Consider the following 15,621-nt stretch of genomic DNA (forward strand, 5'->3'; position numbering starts at 1 on the left):
GGGATTGGCGCCAGCACCACCTAACCATTGCCATGTAGGAAGCGGCAGCCTCCTTCATGCACTGATAGGGACATTCTTGTGGCTGACACTGCTAACAACAAAAATGCTGTCCTGCGAGAAGCCACCCAAGTGTCCACGCTTAATTGGCTCATGCCGCAAGGCAGACAGTACCACCTCCCGTGGGGGGGCTGCCGACCTAATGTGCGAGCACCCGGTACACCGTGGTCTCCCTCAGCCCTAAGGGGCGGAGGCACCAGCTGGCTCACTGCCAAGAGATGCCAGCCAGCAAACTAGTGCTGTGGGATCCAACAAACGGGCACCGGTCACGAGGACGTCCCACGCCAACATCCGTGGATGTACTCAAGAACGACGCAGGAGCGCAAAGTACCAACAAACTGGCCAGATGGAGATCCAGGATCACCGGAAACGACAATGGAGGGCTCGTCTGAGGACGACCTCGAGAGAGCTACAACCCATGACATGGTGGAACCTACTCAGGGGTCCACCTGAATTGACCGCCACTGTCTCGAGAGACAGCATGTGGGGGCTGGGTATCCTGAACTGTCAGGACTGAGGAGTGGGCTCGGTGTGCTGAGCACCTCTAGCCATACCCCGCCGGTTGGCCCTGGAATTGTTTGTTTACGCTCTCTGCCGTGTGGTCTGGCCGGACCGCGGCGGCAACGATCAGCGACCGTAGATGGCCTCAGAGTACGCCGACTAGGTCAGCTCCTCTGGGTTCTACCCCGCTACCCGCCGCAACGGTTTACAGCCGCGATGATCAACCAGGAGGTTCACCGACGAGGTCGGTTTCGCTCGGGGTCTCACAGCGCTTCTGCAGCCAGGGAACCCAGGCTCCACCAACGAGGTCGGCTTCGCACTTGGGACCCTTTGGCCGCACCGAGCGCCGTCTCAAGGTTTCCCCCGACGAGCAGGTTTCACCAGGGAGCGGACGCACGGACCGAACGCCGTCTCAAGGTTTCCCCCGACGAGCAGGTTTCACCAGGGAGCGGACGCACGGACAAGACTGAGGCTTCCTCCGCGAGGCAGATTCGGCACTCAGTCTTGTTGCTGTTGTTGTTGGCTAGCTGCGCCTAGATAGCCATGACTTCGTGACTTCTCTGGATGAGAAGAGCTTTCTCTGTGGTTTCAGACCGGTAACCGGATTCTACCCCGCAGAGTCACACCTAGGTGCATAAACGGCTCGCCGTGACACACTGTACACTGTATCGTGTGCTCTGCCCGACAGCCACAGCACGCTCTGCTGTGTCACTGAGCCCGGCTCCACCGTGAAACTACACCACGGACGCATGAGCTGACCTCGTCAGCAATACGCCCTATAGTGTGATAATGGCTGAGATTCAGGCATACTTCCTGGCAGACCCAGCATGTCATGTCTATGTTACCAAACGTCGGACAGACACAGCATGTCCTGTCTGTGACAGAACTACACCACTGTCGCGTGAGCTGACACCCCGCCAGAAATACGACAGTATAGTGCGCTATGATGACTGCCCAACATAAAGGGAAACCTTCGACTGACCCAGCACGTTCTGTTTGTGTCACTGAACCCAGATCCACAATACCGAACTACATCACCGGGGTGTAAGCTGGCGCAACACCCACAATACATGTATTCATGTACTCTTTGTATGTCTATTTCATATGGACCCCAGGGAGATTAGCTGTCGCTTTGGCATCAGCTAATGGGGATCCATTCAGTAAACCATACCCTGTATAGTGTGCTCTAATGGCCGTCTGACCCCAAGGAATTGTGTTAGTCCCGAAAACTTTCACTAAATCCTTCTTTACAGACCTGTCCGTACCAGGCAGGGCAGGAAAGAGGTGGAGCTATAGCCTGAGCTTAGCTCGCCCAGCTCTGCCAACCTGGGACAAGGTTCAAGGTAGTCTTTATTTGTCTCTCTTGAGAAAACATTGTCTTGGAGACAGAGTCACAGCTGTATACAAATAGCATATACCCGTTCACATAAAAAATACATTTTTATGGGTCTGTCAGTGGAAACGACTGGTCTTTTGCCTCTAAAACAGGCATGGCCCCTCCAGCTTCAGCTGGAAGGAAGAGACCATTCATACAGGAGGTCCTCATACCAGGGCCCCCGCAGGGCACACACTGGTCATGGCCATCCTCCGTGGGCGTGTGAGCTCCACATGCAGCCTGAGAAACCCCTGCTATTTCCATCTCCTCTTGTCTCTATATAGATATATTCATATGTATACCTATATATTATTTATTATATGTGTACCTATATATACATATATGTATACATCTTGTATTGTACACCATATTTTAACTGTTCGGAATGTGCTCCACAGGGAGTGGGCCCATAGTAATTGCTTGAACGTGAGGGGTCATAATCTACCCTTTGCAGCTCACAATGCTGCATAAACGAATCAATGCAACATGGTACCCTAAGACATCCCCATGACGCGGATTCTCAGTGTGCTCTCTCTTTGTTAGGACAGAGTCCCCAAATCAATGTCCACAGTTTGTTTTGTGTCACCAGCAGAGTTATGGACCTCTGGAAGAGGTTGTACATAAACTGCTCGGCCGCTCTGAGGCGCTCTAGCACAAAACAATCTGACATTAAGCACACTGGAGGCTTCCAAACTTTTGTATATCATACCAGTGGGCCTACAAGTCCACATGCATAGTGTGTTGTTGTAGCCATTATCATACTTATAATAATAACAATAATAATGAATTGCATTTTTATAGCGCTTTTCCAAGTGCTCAAAGCGCTTTACAATGGTACATATATATATGCCTGTACTGTATTGTACAGACTGTACAATACATTGGTAGTGTATCAGCTTGCGTGATACACATACCTGTATGCTTGTATTGATACACACAGGTATATATATATATAAGCATATAAGTATATATTAACCAGAACCAATTGTGACAGAGTAAGCGATTTAATTGCAGCGCCTAACATGGTGGGTCATCTGGAGTTTTTGTCTCCTGATCTTTGAGCCACACCGCCCTCTTGTGAACCGTGAGGCACAGTGCAGTCTGGGCAGCCGTCCCTGACGAGCATACCTCCTACACTATGACGCTCACGTCAACCTGTCAATGAGGAAGTTGGAACACGCTGGAATTGTTTGTTTACACTCTCTGCCGTGTGGTCTGGCCCGGACCGCGGCGGCAACGATCAGCGAACGTAGATGGCCTCAGAGTACGCCGACTGGGTCAGCTCCTCTAGGTTCTACCCCGCCAATCGCCGCCGCGGTGTACAGCTGCGATGATAGACCCGGAGGTCTCACCGCTTCTGCAGCCAGGGAACCAGGGCTCCGCCAACGTGGTCGGCTTCGCACTTGGCTTTGGCCACACCGAACGCCGTCTCCTAGTTTCCCCCAACGTGGTCGGGTTTCACTAGGGAACGGACGCACGGACCGAACGCCGTCTCAAGGTTTCCCCCAACGTGGTCGGGTTTCACCAGGGAACGGACGCACGGACAAGCTGAGGCTTCCTCCACTGTCTAGCGGATTAGGCCTGCAGCTTGTTGCTGTTGTTGTTTTTTTGTGGAGCTACGCGGCGCCCCGAGAGGAGTCGTCGAGACGACCAGCTCTCTTCTTACCTAGGTAAGTGGACTGTGTGCCCCGCAGCTTCATGTTCTAAATATATATATTTATATATATATATGTTGTTTAATAGTGTCAAAACTGCTGAGATACACGAAACGTCTGCTCTCGTGGAAATCAAAAAATCAAAGTGGCACTGCACAGATGGGGCTTAAATAGCCCGCTGATTGGAATCTGGGCAGGGCCACCATAGAAGATGTGTCTTAAAGAGATATCCATGAACACTGCCCTGTGGGGTCAGTTCCCGTACATATTGAAAATATGTAGTGGAGAGCCAGTCTCGAACACGATAGAGAACTATTCTTTGACCTGTTGGTTGACGGAAGACGATTTAGGGGTTAGGAGATCGGTTCTATCCAACTGTTTGACTCTGCACTTACATTTATTTAAAGTGACTTCTTCGTACCCCCTTTCACTGAACCTGGCACTCATTTCAGAGGCTTGTCTCTCAAAGTCTGCCTCTGTACTGCAGATTATTTTGAGTCTCAACATTTGGCTATGGTAGCCCTTTTTTAAATTGGAGGAGTGATAGCTTGAATCAACTGTGTCCTTGCAGTGCCAGAAGGAGAGGATGAATCCAGTACCCTGGCCTTTGTGATCGATGTGACCGGCTCCATGTATGACGATATAAAGCAGGTGAAAGAGGGCGCCTCTCGGATCCTGGAGAAGACGCTCACCCGGAAGCCCAGACCCGTCCAAAACTTTGTGCTGGTCCCATTCCATGATCCAGGTAGCCTTTGATTAAACATGGCAATAAAGTGGGGAAAAAAGTCTAGAGGAACAGAAATTTTGCTAAATTGCTACACCGTTTTGTTGATCGAGTTATACAGTAGGCTATAACGGTTTAATTGAACAGCTCAATGTAAAACATCTGTAAGTCTGTATCACATGTTAAGTGGCAACAAAGAGCTCCAGCATGCAAGCTCAACCATGAGTAGCCTATACAACAGCAGGTGGAGCATAGCTTATACACTTGCAAGCCAGTGTTTCTTATTTGTGTCTCAAAAAATCAATATAGGCTACCTAATACTAGTACAGACGCAGATAGTAAAGGAATTCTAGACCACATGCCAGACCATATGGAACAAAATTGTGTACAATATCAGGTCTCATCAACTTAATGCTTTCTCATAGATATTGGCCCTGTGTCCATCACCACAGACCCTAAGAAATTCCAGCAGGACCTAGATAAGTTGTCTGTAGGGGTGAGTAGTAGTACCAGTTTCAAAACCAGAGGACACTATATATATATATATATATATATGTATATATATATATATATATATATATATATATATATTGAATTAATTTTTTTATAACCACATTGATTTCACTGTGACTTTTCCTGTGTTGTATTGTATTCATAAAGTGTTGCAAATGCTACATGTATCCAATCTAACTTTTATCAAGATAACAATGTAGGCAGTTTTCTGAATTTCTGCTTTGTTTAATTTTAGTTTGGAGAGTTTATAGAGAGGAATCTTGCAACACAGGTCTCTTAATTGAATAAAACCAGGGACATTATGATTCTGTGGTTGACAATGGTTAACTACTGACATGTGATTTTTTTAAATGTATTTATTTGTTTCATTAAATCAGTGCATTTCACAGAACAGTGCTTCATCAATGTGATTTGATCGGTGGCTTTTTGACTGAATCTGACAGGGTGGAGGGGACTGTCCTGAGATGAGTATGGGAGGCATAAAGAAGGCTCTGGAGGTTTCCCTTCCTCGGTCCTTCATCTATGTCTTCGCTGACGCCAGCGCCAAGGACTATCACCTCAGACCAGACGTTCTGAAGCTGGTGGAGCAGCGACAGTCACAGGTATGTACAGCTTGATTCTCGGCTTGATTGATTACTGCAATGCACTTTTTTCTGGACTGCCTAAGAAAACAACTGACAGATTACAACTTGTCCAAAATGCAGCAGCCAGAATTTTAACTAGAACTACGATGAGAGAACATTACTCCAGTTTTGGCTTCACTGCACTGGCTTCCGGTTGTTTTTACGATTGATTTTTAAATTATTTTACTGTTCACTGTGTGATATATAGTCAGTGTTTGTGCTGACTGGGGACTGTGGGGACCGCACTCAGCCTTGTTCACTGTGTGGTTTATAGGTGGTGTTTGTGCTGACTGGGGATTGTGGGGACCGCACTCAGCCTGGTTACACAGCCTACGAGGAGATTGCAGCCAGCTCCTCTGGACAGGTCTTTAACCTGGGCAAAGACAAAGTCAATGAGGTGAGTGGATATAGGATATAATAGGCCATCCTTTATTTATTGAGGGAAAGGGAAAACGGAAAAAAAGAAAAGTCAAATAGGTTGGTAATAAATCATTTAAAAAAAGGTTACAATGGTCATTGATTATTAATGATTCATTCATCGATGCTTGGCAATGCATGCAGAACTAGCAGAAGAACATGTAATTCGAAGGTGTGGTTTCTTTCTTAAAATTGAATATAGTCCCCGCTCGTTTTCTCATTGTATGTAGCTAAATGTGTGTGTGTGGGGGGGAATAGGTTTATACCCATTTAGGACTGAGAACGATTGTAAAAATATTATATTTATTTAAATGTATTCAAAAATGTCAAAACATGTATGTTCCTACAGTATATACTGCACGTAGCAACAACTACCCCAAAAGGGGTTCTCGTCCATAATGGTAAGGGTTAACTCCCCATAATCCATACAGATTTTACAAAGTGATTGAAATTAATTCCGTGTTTATGTCACTGGACATGGTCTTTAGATTATGTCACTGGACCATTAGTAGTGGTCTTTAGTTTGGGAATAAGGGACCATTAGTGGTCTTTAGTTTGGGAATAAGGGACCATTAGTGGTCTTTAGTTTGGGAATAAGGGACCATTAGTGGTCTTTAGTTTGGGAATAAGGGACCATTTGCTGGCCAGTGTGGACAGTTAGACTTAATTAGTGGGTCTTTTTCACATGTTTCTAATGAATGGTCTTACATTAAAACCAAAATGTACATACTTCTAGACGAGCTTCTGATTTATCTTTCTACATCAAAGCAATGCAATTCCGTCCATATTCAGTGTGTTCTGTGTGATTACAGTGCATGCTTGCGTGGCATGCTTTTACAGCATTAATGCTCAGCTAATCAAATCATCGCTATGTGGTACACGCACGCACGCACACAGATCTAGTTCTGTCCTTAATTGATCCTGCATATTGGCCTGTTGGTAATGTGGAATCTAGAATGGAATATATAATACACAGGCCTACACACATCTCCACGTGTTTGAGTTCCAAGGAACGAGTCACATGATTCATTAAGGCTGTGTAGTCTGCTGGGAATTCGATATCTCAAAGACATGATAACTATGAAATAGGCTACAAATAAATCGAAATACACATATATCAATCGGAGGGGGGTATAAGGAGGTTCTCACCTTCTCATCCTTCCTGTCCTGGCCCTGCATGGTGTTTCTATGGGAATCCCTGACGGGACTTTGTCTTTGACCATGCACCCCCACTTCCCATGCAGGTTCTGAAGTGGGTGGAGGAGAACCTTCAGGCCCGGAAGGTTCATCTGCTGTCCTCCAACCACGACGGTGCTCAGGAAAACACCTGGGAGCTGCCCTTTGACCCCAGCCTGAGAGAGTTCACTCTGTCGCTCAGTGGACCAGCGCCGCAGATCCAGCTCACAGATCCGCTCGGTATAGGCAGATGATTCATGCCAATGTTTCTTCATGTTTGATTCAAGAATGTCAACTGTATGCATGGAGCCATCCTTAAGTCCCAACTTTACTGCATATTGGCTGGTCTACTGTTAATGCTTTAGGGTCTTAGACATTAGAAATGATGGTGATTTTTGTTGCCATAATGGATGCGTGATTATGGCGTGCTGTAACACCTTTATGATGGCTATCATATGGCTGCTTTAAGGAAAGTGTAGGTCCATTTATCTCAGGTACATAACATATTTTTATAAAGTTTAACCATTTGAACTCTAGTGTCCGTATTATGGGGTGAACATTCAGTGAAAATAGCCATTATACAGGCTCACAACGTGTTGCAAAAGATATTTGGTGTGGAGGGGAAAAAGTAGAGGGGAAACATTTTCATAATTGAAAAGATACTTTTGTCTGTTGTTTTTCTGTAGGTCACGTTGTTGGTGTGGAGCAAGGTCTCATCGAGCTATTGAACATCCCCAACTCAGTTCTTGTCGTCAATCTGAAGTTCCCCAGACCTGGAGTGTGGAAGCTGAAGGTATAGCCCCAGGAAATAATCTGATAAAATATTATTAATATTAATATTAATATTAATATGCACCTTCCCAAACTGAAATCAGGGGACCGTACCTATGTTCCCTCAGCCCTATGTTCCCTCGGGTCCGCGTCAATATGCCGACGGTCCGATCGACAACCTACCTCAAACCCTCACCCTAACCCTAACCTCCCCCGGGGCAGACACCTAAACCTAACCACCCACCCTCTCCCGACCCCCAGCGCACCTCGGACCAATGCTCCTTCTGAGGGAACATAGGGCTGAGGGAACATAGGTATCACCCCGAAATCAGAGCACAATCTTATACATTTCCAATCCCTTAGTTCAACGGGAGCTATGTGGTGTTCCTTTTATGTCCCTGGGTATAGGCCTACTAGGGCTCCAGCGTGCGACCTATTAGGTCGCATATGCGACTTAATTTCTTATGGTGATACTTAAAATTTAATGAGGTCGCACCGGTGATACTTGGAAATGTGCGAAAAAAAGAAAGAAAAACGATCCGTTTATTTATTTATTTTTACTCCGTTTCAACACTGAGGCACGGGCGCCGGGCGGCTATTAGTAGTGCGATAATAAAGTATTACTTTCTTTTGGCTCAATCGAATCCCCTCTCTTTCTCTCTCTCTCTCTCTCTCTCTCTCTCTGCCTGCAAAGTCAATGCAAAGACGATAATTGCGCAAACAGGCGCAGCGCAACCTGCCACGGTACAAACTGGACGAACCGAGGAGAATATATATTCAGGTCTGAACGCAGTTTATCCGTCACAAATTAACTAATCTTTCTCAGCTGTACAATTTCACTGGAGTGCAGCGCGCATATCTAACTGCATGATGATCAGTCATGATCTAAACAGACAGCCGACAGCCAAACAATAATTGAGGAGGTAAACTTGTTTGATTAAACATATAATGTGCCACGAAAAATAGCCTCCAAAGCTTGTTATGTTTGCATCGAGGAGGTAGCCTGTGTCCATACATGATGATCGGCCAACAAAAGACATTAATCTCCCTCCCAGTGAGTGAAGAGCACTGATGCCTGATTTATTCTTCGTCGTACAAAGTGTGTGCTGAAAATGGCTGATCTACAAGCTCACAACGCGTCGCGTCCGCGACACGTTGTGATCTTGTAGATCAGCTATTTTCAGCACGCGGAGATATGCAGGCTCTGAGAGCATTTAGAAACTTTTGCCTTCACAATAAAAGTATGCAGCTTTCACAAGTTGGCCAACTTGGCCCATGAAGACAAGGAAAAGGATTAAGAATTCGGTGGCATTTCACATTGCAAAATGTAAATGTAAAAATATTATAATAAGGAATTAATTTGGATAATGGTAATGGGATATTGTACAAATTGTCACTTTATTAATCAACACAAAACCTTAAACTGACTTTCTGTGTGTGGAATATAAATATTGCCTTTATAGACTGAGTGACTTTGTGTTGGGTTCAAACCATCTACAGTGTTTTGAAGTATGACCAGGTAGGTTGCTGTTTTTTACACAGTGACCTTTGTAGGGGGTTTTATGATTCCACCTAATCGTAACCTAACTACAAAAATAAATGGCGCCCGATGTGGGGGCATGATAAGATCATGTATTAATACCACTCTATACAAAGAAAAAAATGGTGCTACCTCATTTCTGGTGGCGCTACCAAATGAAAAGGTAGGTGGCACCAGTGCTACCTGTGAAAAAGTTAGTCTGGAGCCCTGCTACTACCGATTTATTTTTTACTTTACTTCATACTTGCTTCATTCAGTTGTATCATCCCTAATTAGGGTGACCAAATGCCCCCCTTTGTGTGGGACAGTCCCTCATTTCCAAGACTTTTCAGGCGTCCCACAAATTGAGACCCTGTCCCCCATTGTGACTGGCAGGCATCACTGTTCAAATGCCCTATTAGTTATTCTCCTAGTTGGTTTTTAGTTGTAAATCTCTCTTATCCTGCAAGATGTGTTTTAAGTATGTTAAATGTTTGTTCAAATATACCCTAGGCTACAGTATCAAGTCGGTCGGCCATGCCACCTGTGACTAAAATTTGCATTTAAAACAAATGTGACACGCCAGAGGCAGAGGGGTTTAATAACAAGATTATAGGCAATATTAGGCCTACCCTATCCCTAATGTATGCACTAATCTATGTTTTGTTAAGTATGCAGTAATATTGTGTATGTAAAAATCTAAATAAAAGTAATGTGATTCCGATACCGATTACATTTGTCAGTATTGCATTGTTTTTGAAGAGTTGATCATGATATATTGGTCTATAGTATAGACCAACTGATGACAGGGCCAGTAAATATCTAAGCTTTATTTTTCCAGGTCAGCAGCAGTGGACAGCACACTCTGAGGGTGACGGGTGTCAGCAATCTAGACTTCCGTGCTGGCTTCTCCAGTGCACCCACCTCTGACTTCAGCTCCACCAGGGAGAGGCCTATAGAAGGTACTGTGCACGTGCTGGATCTGTTCGCGCGTTTGGCAAATCTCATTTAGCTGAGATCATGACGTGGAAGAAGGTGACTGATCATGTCCTTTCATCCCTTCTCCCAGGAGTTCCAGCGCACGTTCTGTTGAAGTTCACAGGCTTAAGCCCCCCGGGCCAGCTCAGCCATCTGGAGCTGGTGTCCGGTTCAGGGCGCACACTTCGCAATCTCTCCGTGCCAATGCCTTCTGACCGGGGTGGCCGAGGGCTGTGGAGTGTCCCTGAGTTTCACACCCCCTCCCAGGGTTTCTTCATCAAGGTGACTGGGGAGGATGATGAGGGATACCACTTCCAGAGGCTGTCAGCTGTCAGTTATACCAACACGGTTACAGGCAGGACAGCCTTGACAACAACCACTGTGGTCACTACAATGTCTCCAACCACAACCTCTCCCACAGCACGGCCTGCAACCGAACGTAACTATCTCCTGCCATCTGTAAACATAATGCCTACATGATTGTTTTTTTTTTTTTTTTATATATGTTTATTGGTAGTAGTTTAACAGTGTAGTACATTTTGAACATACCATATTTTTTTTTTCTCCCTCACCCCATCCCTCCCCCCACAGTTATCGTCATCATTTACATGATTGTTTTTGAGCTGTGCTGCAGCCTCATATGATTGGACACCATGTTGTTGACAATTAAGACGTCATCATTGTGATGAAAGGCACCATGCACATCACACAAGTGTGATTTTTAATTCATAGGTGTTTGGCTCTACCAGTGTGGCCGGAGCAAGGATTAGAATTTCCATGTTTTGCAGGAGGGTGACCAAATGTCCCTCTTTGCGTGGGACAGTCCCTCATTTCCAAGACTTTTCAGGCGTCCCACAAATTGAGACCCTGTCCCCCATTGTGACTGGCAGGCATCACTGTTCAAATGCCCTGTTAGTTAGTCTCCTAGTTGGTTTTTAGTTGTAAACCTCTCTTTTAATACATTAACCCAATTTAGACCTGAGGCCGATTTGTCTTCCAAATTGTAAGTTTTCTGAAAAACCTACGTTTAATCTAGTGGGAAACTATTGAAAAGTCACAGTCGGGTCAAGTTACACACACAAAAAAATACCTTTTATTTACTTTTATTGTGTTTTTCACCTTGTAGCATACAGATGCAGTAGATTTATAATGACCTGTTTGACCTCGTCTTGGCGCATTGTATCAACTGTGTCCTTGCAGTGCCAGAAGGAGAGGATGAATCCAGTACCCTGGCCTTTGTGATCGATGTGACCGGCTCCATGTCTGGCGATATAAGGCAGGTGAAAGAGGGCGCCTCTCGGATCCTGGAGAAGACGCTCACCCGGAAGCCCAGACCCGTCCAAAACTTTGTGCTGGTCCCATTCCATGATCCAGGTAGCCTTCGATTACAGACGCAGATAGTAAAGGAATTCTAGACCACATGCCAGACCATATGGAACAAAATTGTGTACAATAGCAGGTCTCATCAACTTAATGCTTTCTCATAGATATTGGCCCTGTGTCCATCACCACAGACCCTAAGAAATTCCAGCAGGACCTAGATAAGTTGTCTGTAGGGGTGAGTAGTAGTACCAGTTCCAAAACCAGAGGACACTATATATATATATATATATATATATATATATATATATATATATATTGACTTACATTTTTACAACCACATTGATGTCACTGTGACTTTCCCTGTGTTGTATTGTATTCATAAAGTGTTGCAAATGCTACATCTATCCAATCTAACTTTTATCAAGATAACAATGTAGGCAGTTTTCTGAATTTCTGCTTCATTTAATTTTAGTTTGGAGAGTTTATAGAGAGGAATCTTGCAACACAGGTCTCCTAATTGATTAAAACCAGGGACATTATGATTCTGTGGTTGACAATGGTTAAAGGTATATTCAGTGATTAAACTTAATTCAAATATCACTATTTTTTTTGTTTTGTTGTGATAATCCTCTCTACTATAGCGTGTGCTGACCATATAAGGAGTTCCTCCCTGTCCCCAGTTAACCCTTGGGGGTAAAAAAAAACCTTAGGTTTCGTTTTTGGTTCTCTATCCTGATTGGATGAAAGGCTGGGTCCCAAGGCAAAAACGAAACCTAAGGTTTTTTGAGTGAAATCACTGAATATACCTTTAACTACTGACATGTGATTTTTTTAATGTATTTATTTGTTTCATTAAATCAGTGCATTTCACAGAACAGTGCTTCATCAATGTGATTTGATCGGTGTCTTTTTGACTGAATCTGACAGGGTGGAGGGGACTGTCCTGAGATGAGTATGGGAGGCATAAAGAAGGCTCTGGAGGTTTCCCTTCCTCGGTCCTTCATCTATGTCTTCGCTGACGCCAGCGCCAAGGACTATGACCTCAGACCAGACGTTCTGAAGCTGGTGGAGCAGCGACAGTCACAGGTATGTACAGCACAAGGCATTATCCATCGGAACCTTAGCATCCCTATTCTGGGAGGAACATTTGTGTGAGCTTGTAGATCAGCTATTGATCGAGAGATTTGGCGTAGTAGAGGGAAACAAGAGTGCAACGCCAACTCAGGTCTAGGTTTACTAAAGTGTAAATGAGTCCGATACCGGTTCCGGTTCTGCTTATCGATTCCGCTTCCTAACTTTTACTTTATGCCTTAGTCAATTTAAGACAGTAATGGATAGAGTAACATCCTCTCCCTTATTCAACAGTTAGCATTTAAAATAATAATAATAATATATATACTGCATTTATATATTGGCAACCTGACTGTAGAAAGTAACAGTACAGTAAAGAACTTTGGGGTCATTATTGATTCTGAATTGAATTTTAATTCACACATTAATCATGTTACCAAGATTGCCTTTTTTCACCTTAGAAATATTGCACGAATCAGAGCCTATTTGTCATTGGACGATGCAAAAATGCTAATCCACGCCTTTGTTTTTTCTCGGCTTGATTACTGCAATGCACTTTTTTCTGGACTGCCTAAGAAAACAACTGACAGATTACAACTTGTCCAAAATGTAGCAGCCAGAGTTTTTACTAGAACTACGATGAGAGAACATTACTCCAGTTTTGACTTCACTGCACTGGCTTCCGGTTGTTTTTAGGATTGATTTTTAAATTATTTTACTCGTGTATAAAGCTCTCAATGGTCTCGCACCTTCCTACCTACATGACTGCCTACATGCCTGCCTAAATATGGCAATGTCCGTGTCTATGTGTTGGTGTGTTGGTCATGCACCTATGTGACGTTAATGAGCACCAGTATGTACCAGTAGGGGCCAGTAGGGGCGCTGTAGTACTGAACTGTTGCCTGCTAATGAGAGAGAGAGAGAGAGAGAGAGAGAGAGAGAGAGGAGAGGGGGGGGGGGGGTAGGGGGGGTTGGAGAGAGGGGAGTTGCACCACTCTGTTCACATGGGTGTGATTTTGCTTCTACGGGCCGACGGCATGGAACAAACTCCCACTGTACCTTTGACAGGCAGCCTCTGTAGACATTTTTAAAGCACAGCTCAAGACCCACTTCTACACCCTTGCTTTTTACTGCTTGTTTTTTAATGTTTATGCTTTGCTTTTCTTTTTTCTCCATTGCTCTGTAAAGCACTTTGAGCTGCATTTCATGCCATGAAAGGTGCTATACAAATAAAGTTTTATTATTATTATGTGTATGTATATATTAGGGCCGGGACTAATTGCGATTAATTTAGATTAATTAACTACAGAAAAATTAATCGCAATTAACTACAGATAAATTAATCGCACCTTTTTTTTCACCGCGGAACGTTTCTCACTGGGCGCTTTTCTATAGTACTGAAAACTGGAAATAATAATAATGCCTAGAACTGGAGGTCTGACAAAAAACAGTAACAATATGAAGTAAGTACAGCTTTGTGATGTCACTGAGATGTACTTGTTACTGTTACTAATTTCTCTCCAGTTCTAGGCAACACAGAATTTTTATTATTATTTCCACAACAGGTATATTAATGACAGTAAAATGTTGAAAATGAGTGGTATCCTGTAGTCACTATTCATTGATTCACTGGGATACCAAAAAACATTAAAAAAAAAAGGTTTCACGCTGTTCTCAGGTTGAATATTGATATGCGATTAAAATGCGATTAATCTAGATTAATTAACTACAAAGCCTCTGATTAATTAGATTTTTTTTTTTATCGAGTCCCAGCTCATATATATATATATATATAGCTCAATCAAGTCTTCTGTTCACTTTGTGGTTCTAAGGTTGTGTTTGTGCTGACTGGGGACTGTAGGGAGTCGGGACCTCACTCAGCCTTGTTCACTGTGTGGTTTATAGGTGGTGTTTGTGCTGACTGGGGACTGTGGGGACCGCACTCAGCCTGGTTACACAGCCTACGAGGAGATTGCAGCCAGCTCCTCTGGACAGGTCTTTAACCTGGGCAAAGACAAAGTCAATGAGGTGAGTGGCCATTTATTGAGGAAAAGATCACATTTCCAAAAGGAGAAAAAAAAAGTCAAATAGGTTGTTAATAAATCATTTAAAAAAAGGTTACAATGGTCATTGATTATTAATAATTCATTCATCGATGCTTGGAAATGCATGCAGAACTAATTAATGGGTGTGGAATGTAATTCATGGGTGTGGTTTCTTTCTTAAAATTTAATATAGTCCCCGCTCGTTTTCTCATTGTATGTAGCTAAATGTGTGTGTGTGTGTGTGTGTGTGTGTGTGTGTGTGTGTGTGTGTGTGTGTGCGGGGGGGAATAGGTTTATACACATTTAGGACTGAGAACCATTGTAAAAATATTATATTTATTTAAATGTATTCAAAAATGACAAAACATGTATGTTCCTACAGTATATACTGCACATAGCAACAACTACCCCAAAAGGGGTTCTCGTCCATAATGGTAAGGGTTAACTCCCCATAATCCATACAGATTTTACAAAGTGATTGAAATTAATTCCGTGTTTATGTCACTGGACCATTAGTAGTGGTCTTTAGTTTGGGAATAAGGGACCATTAGTGGTCTTTAGTTTGGGAATAAGGGACCATTAGTGGTCTTTAGTTTGGGAATAAGGGACCATTAGTGGTCTTTAGTTTGGGAATAAGGGACCATTAGTGGTCTTTAGTTTGGGAATAAGGGACCATTTGCTGGCCAGTGTGGACAGTTAGACTTAATTAGTGGGTCTTCTTCACATGTTTCTAATGAATGGTCTTACATTAAAAACAAAATGTACATACTTCTAGACAAGCTTCTGATTTATCTTTCTACATCAAAGCAATGCAATTTCGTCCATATTCAGTGTGTTCTGTGTGATTACAGTGCTTGGGTGGCATGCTTTTAC

General features: G+C 43.8%; 1 protein-coding gene and 1 long non-coding RNA gene across 2 annotated transcripts in view; one reads left to right on the forward strand and one right to left on the reverse strand.

Annotated features, from left to right (window-relative positions):
* LOC308318393 overlaps positions 1 to 15,621 on the reverse strand; it is a 533,465-nt gene that overhangs the window by 368,387 nt on the left and 149,457 nt on the right. The window lies entirely within an intron of this gene.
* The window catches only part of LOC308318389 (uncharacterized protein), a 33,487-nt gene that overhangs the window by 6,296 nt on the left and 11,570 nt on the right, over positions 1 to 15,621 (forward strand). The window contains exons 3-14 of the mRNA XM_080767922.1: positions 4,160 to 4,333; positions 4,738 to 4,808; positions 5,269 to 5,427; positions 5,723 to 5,845; positions 7,110 to 7,281; positions 7,728 to 7,834; positions 10,173 to 10,293; positions 10,401 to 10,748; positions 11,510 to 11,683; positions 11,797 to 11,867; positions 12,560 to 12,718; positions 14,609 to 14,731. Coding sequence (XP_080624048.1) covers positions 4,160 to 4,333; positions 4,738 to 4,808; positions 5,269 to 5,427; positions 5,723 to 5,845; positions 7,110 to 7,281; positions 7,728 to 7,834; positions 10,173 to 10,293; positions 10,401 to 10,748; positions 11,510 to 11,683; positions 11,797 to 11,867; positions 12,560 to 12,718; positions 14,609 to 14,731 — 1,802 coding nt within the window. The remainder of the gene's footprint in view (positions 1 to 4,159; positions 4,334 to 4,737; positions 4,809 to 5,268; positions 5,428 to 5,722; positions 5,846 to 7,109; positions 7,282 to 7,727; positions 7,835 to 10,172; positions 10,294 to 10,400; positions 10,749 to 11,509; positions 11,684 to 11,796; positions 11,868 to 12,559; positions 12,719 to 14,608; positions 14,732 to 15,621) is intronic.

Source organism: Protomyctophum bolini (genome assembly GCF_963924005.1).
Source record: "Protomyctophum bolini genome assembly, chromosome: 7".
In the NCBI taxonomy this organism is placed as follows: Eukaryota; Metazoa; Chordata; class Actinopteri; order Myctophiformes; family Myctophidae; genus Protomyctophum; species Protomyctophum bolini.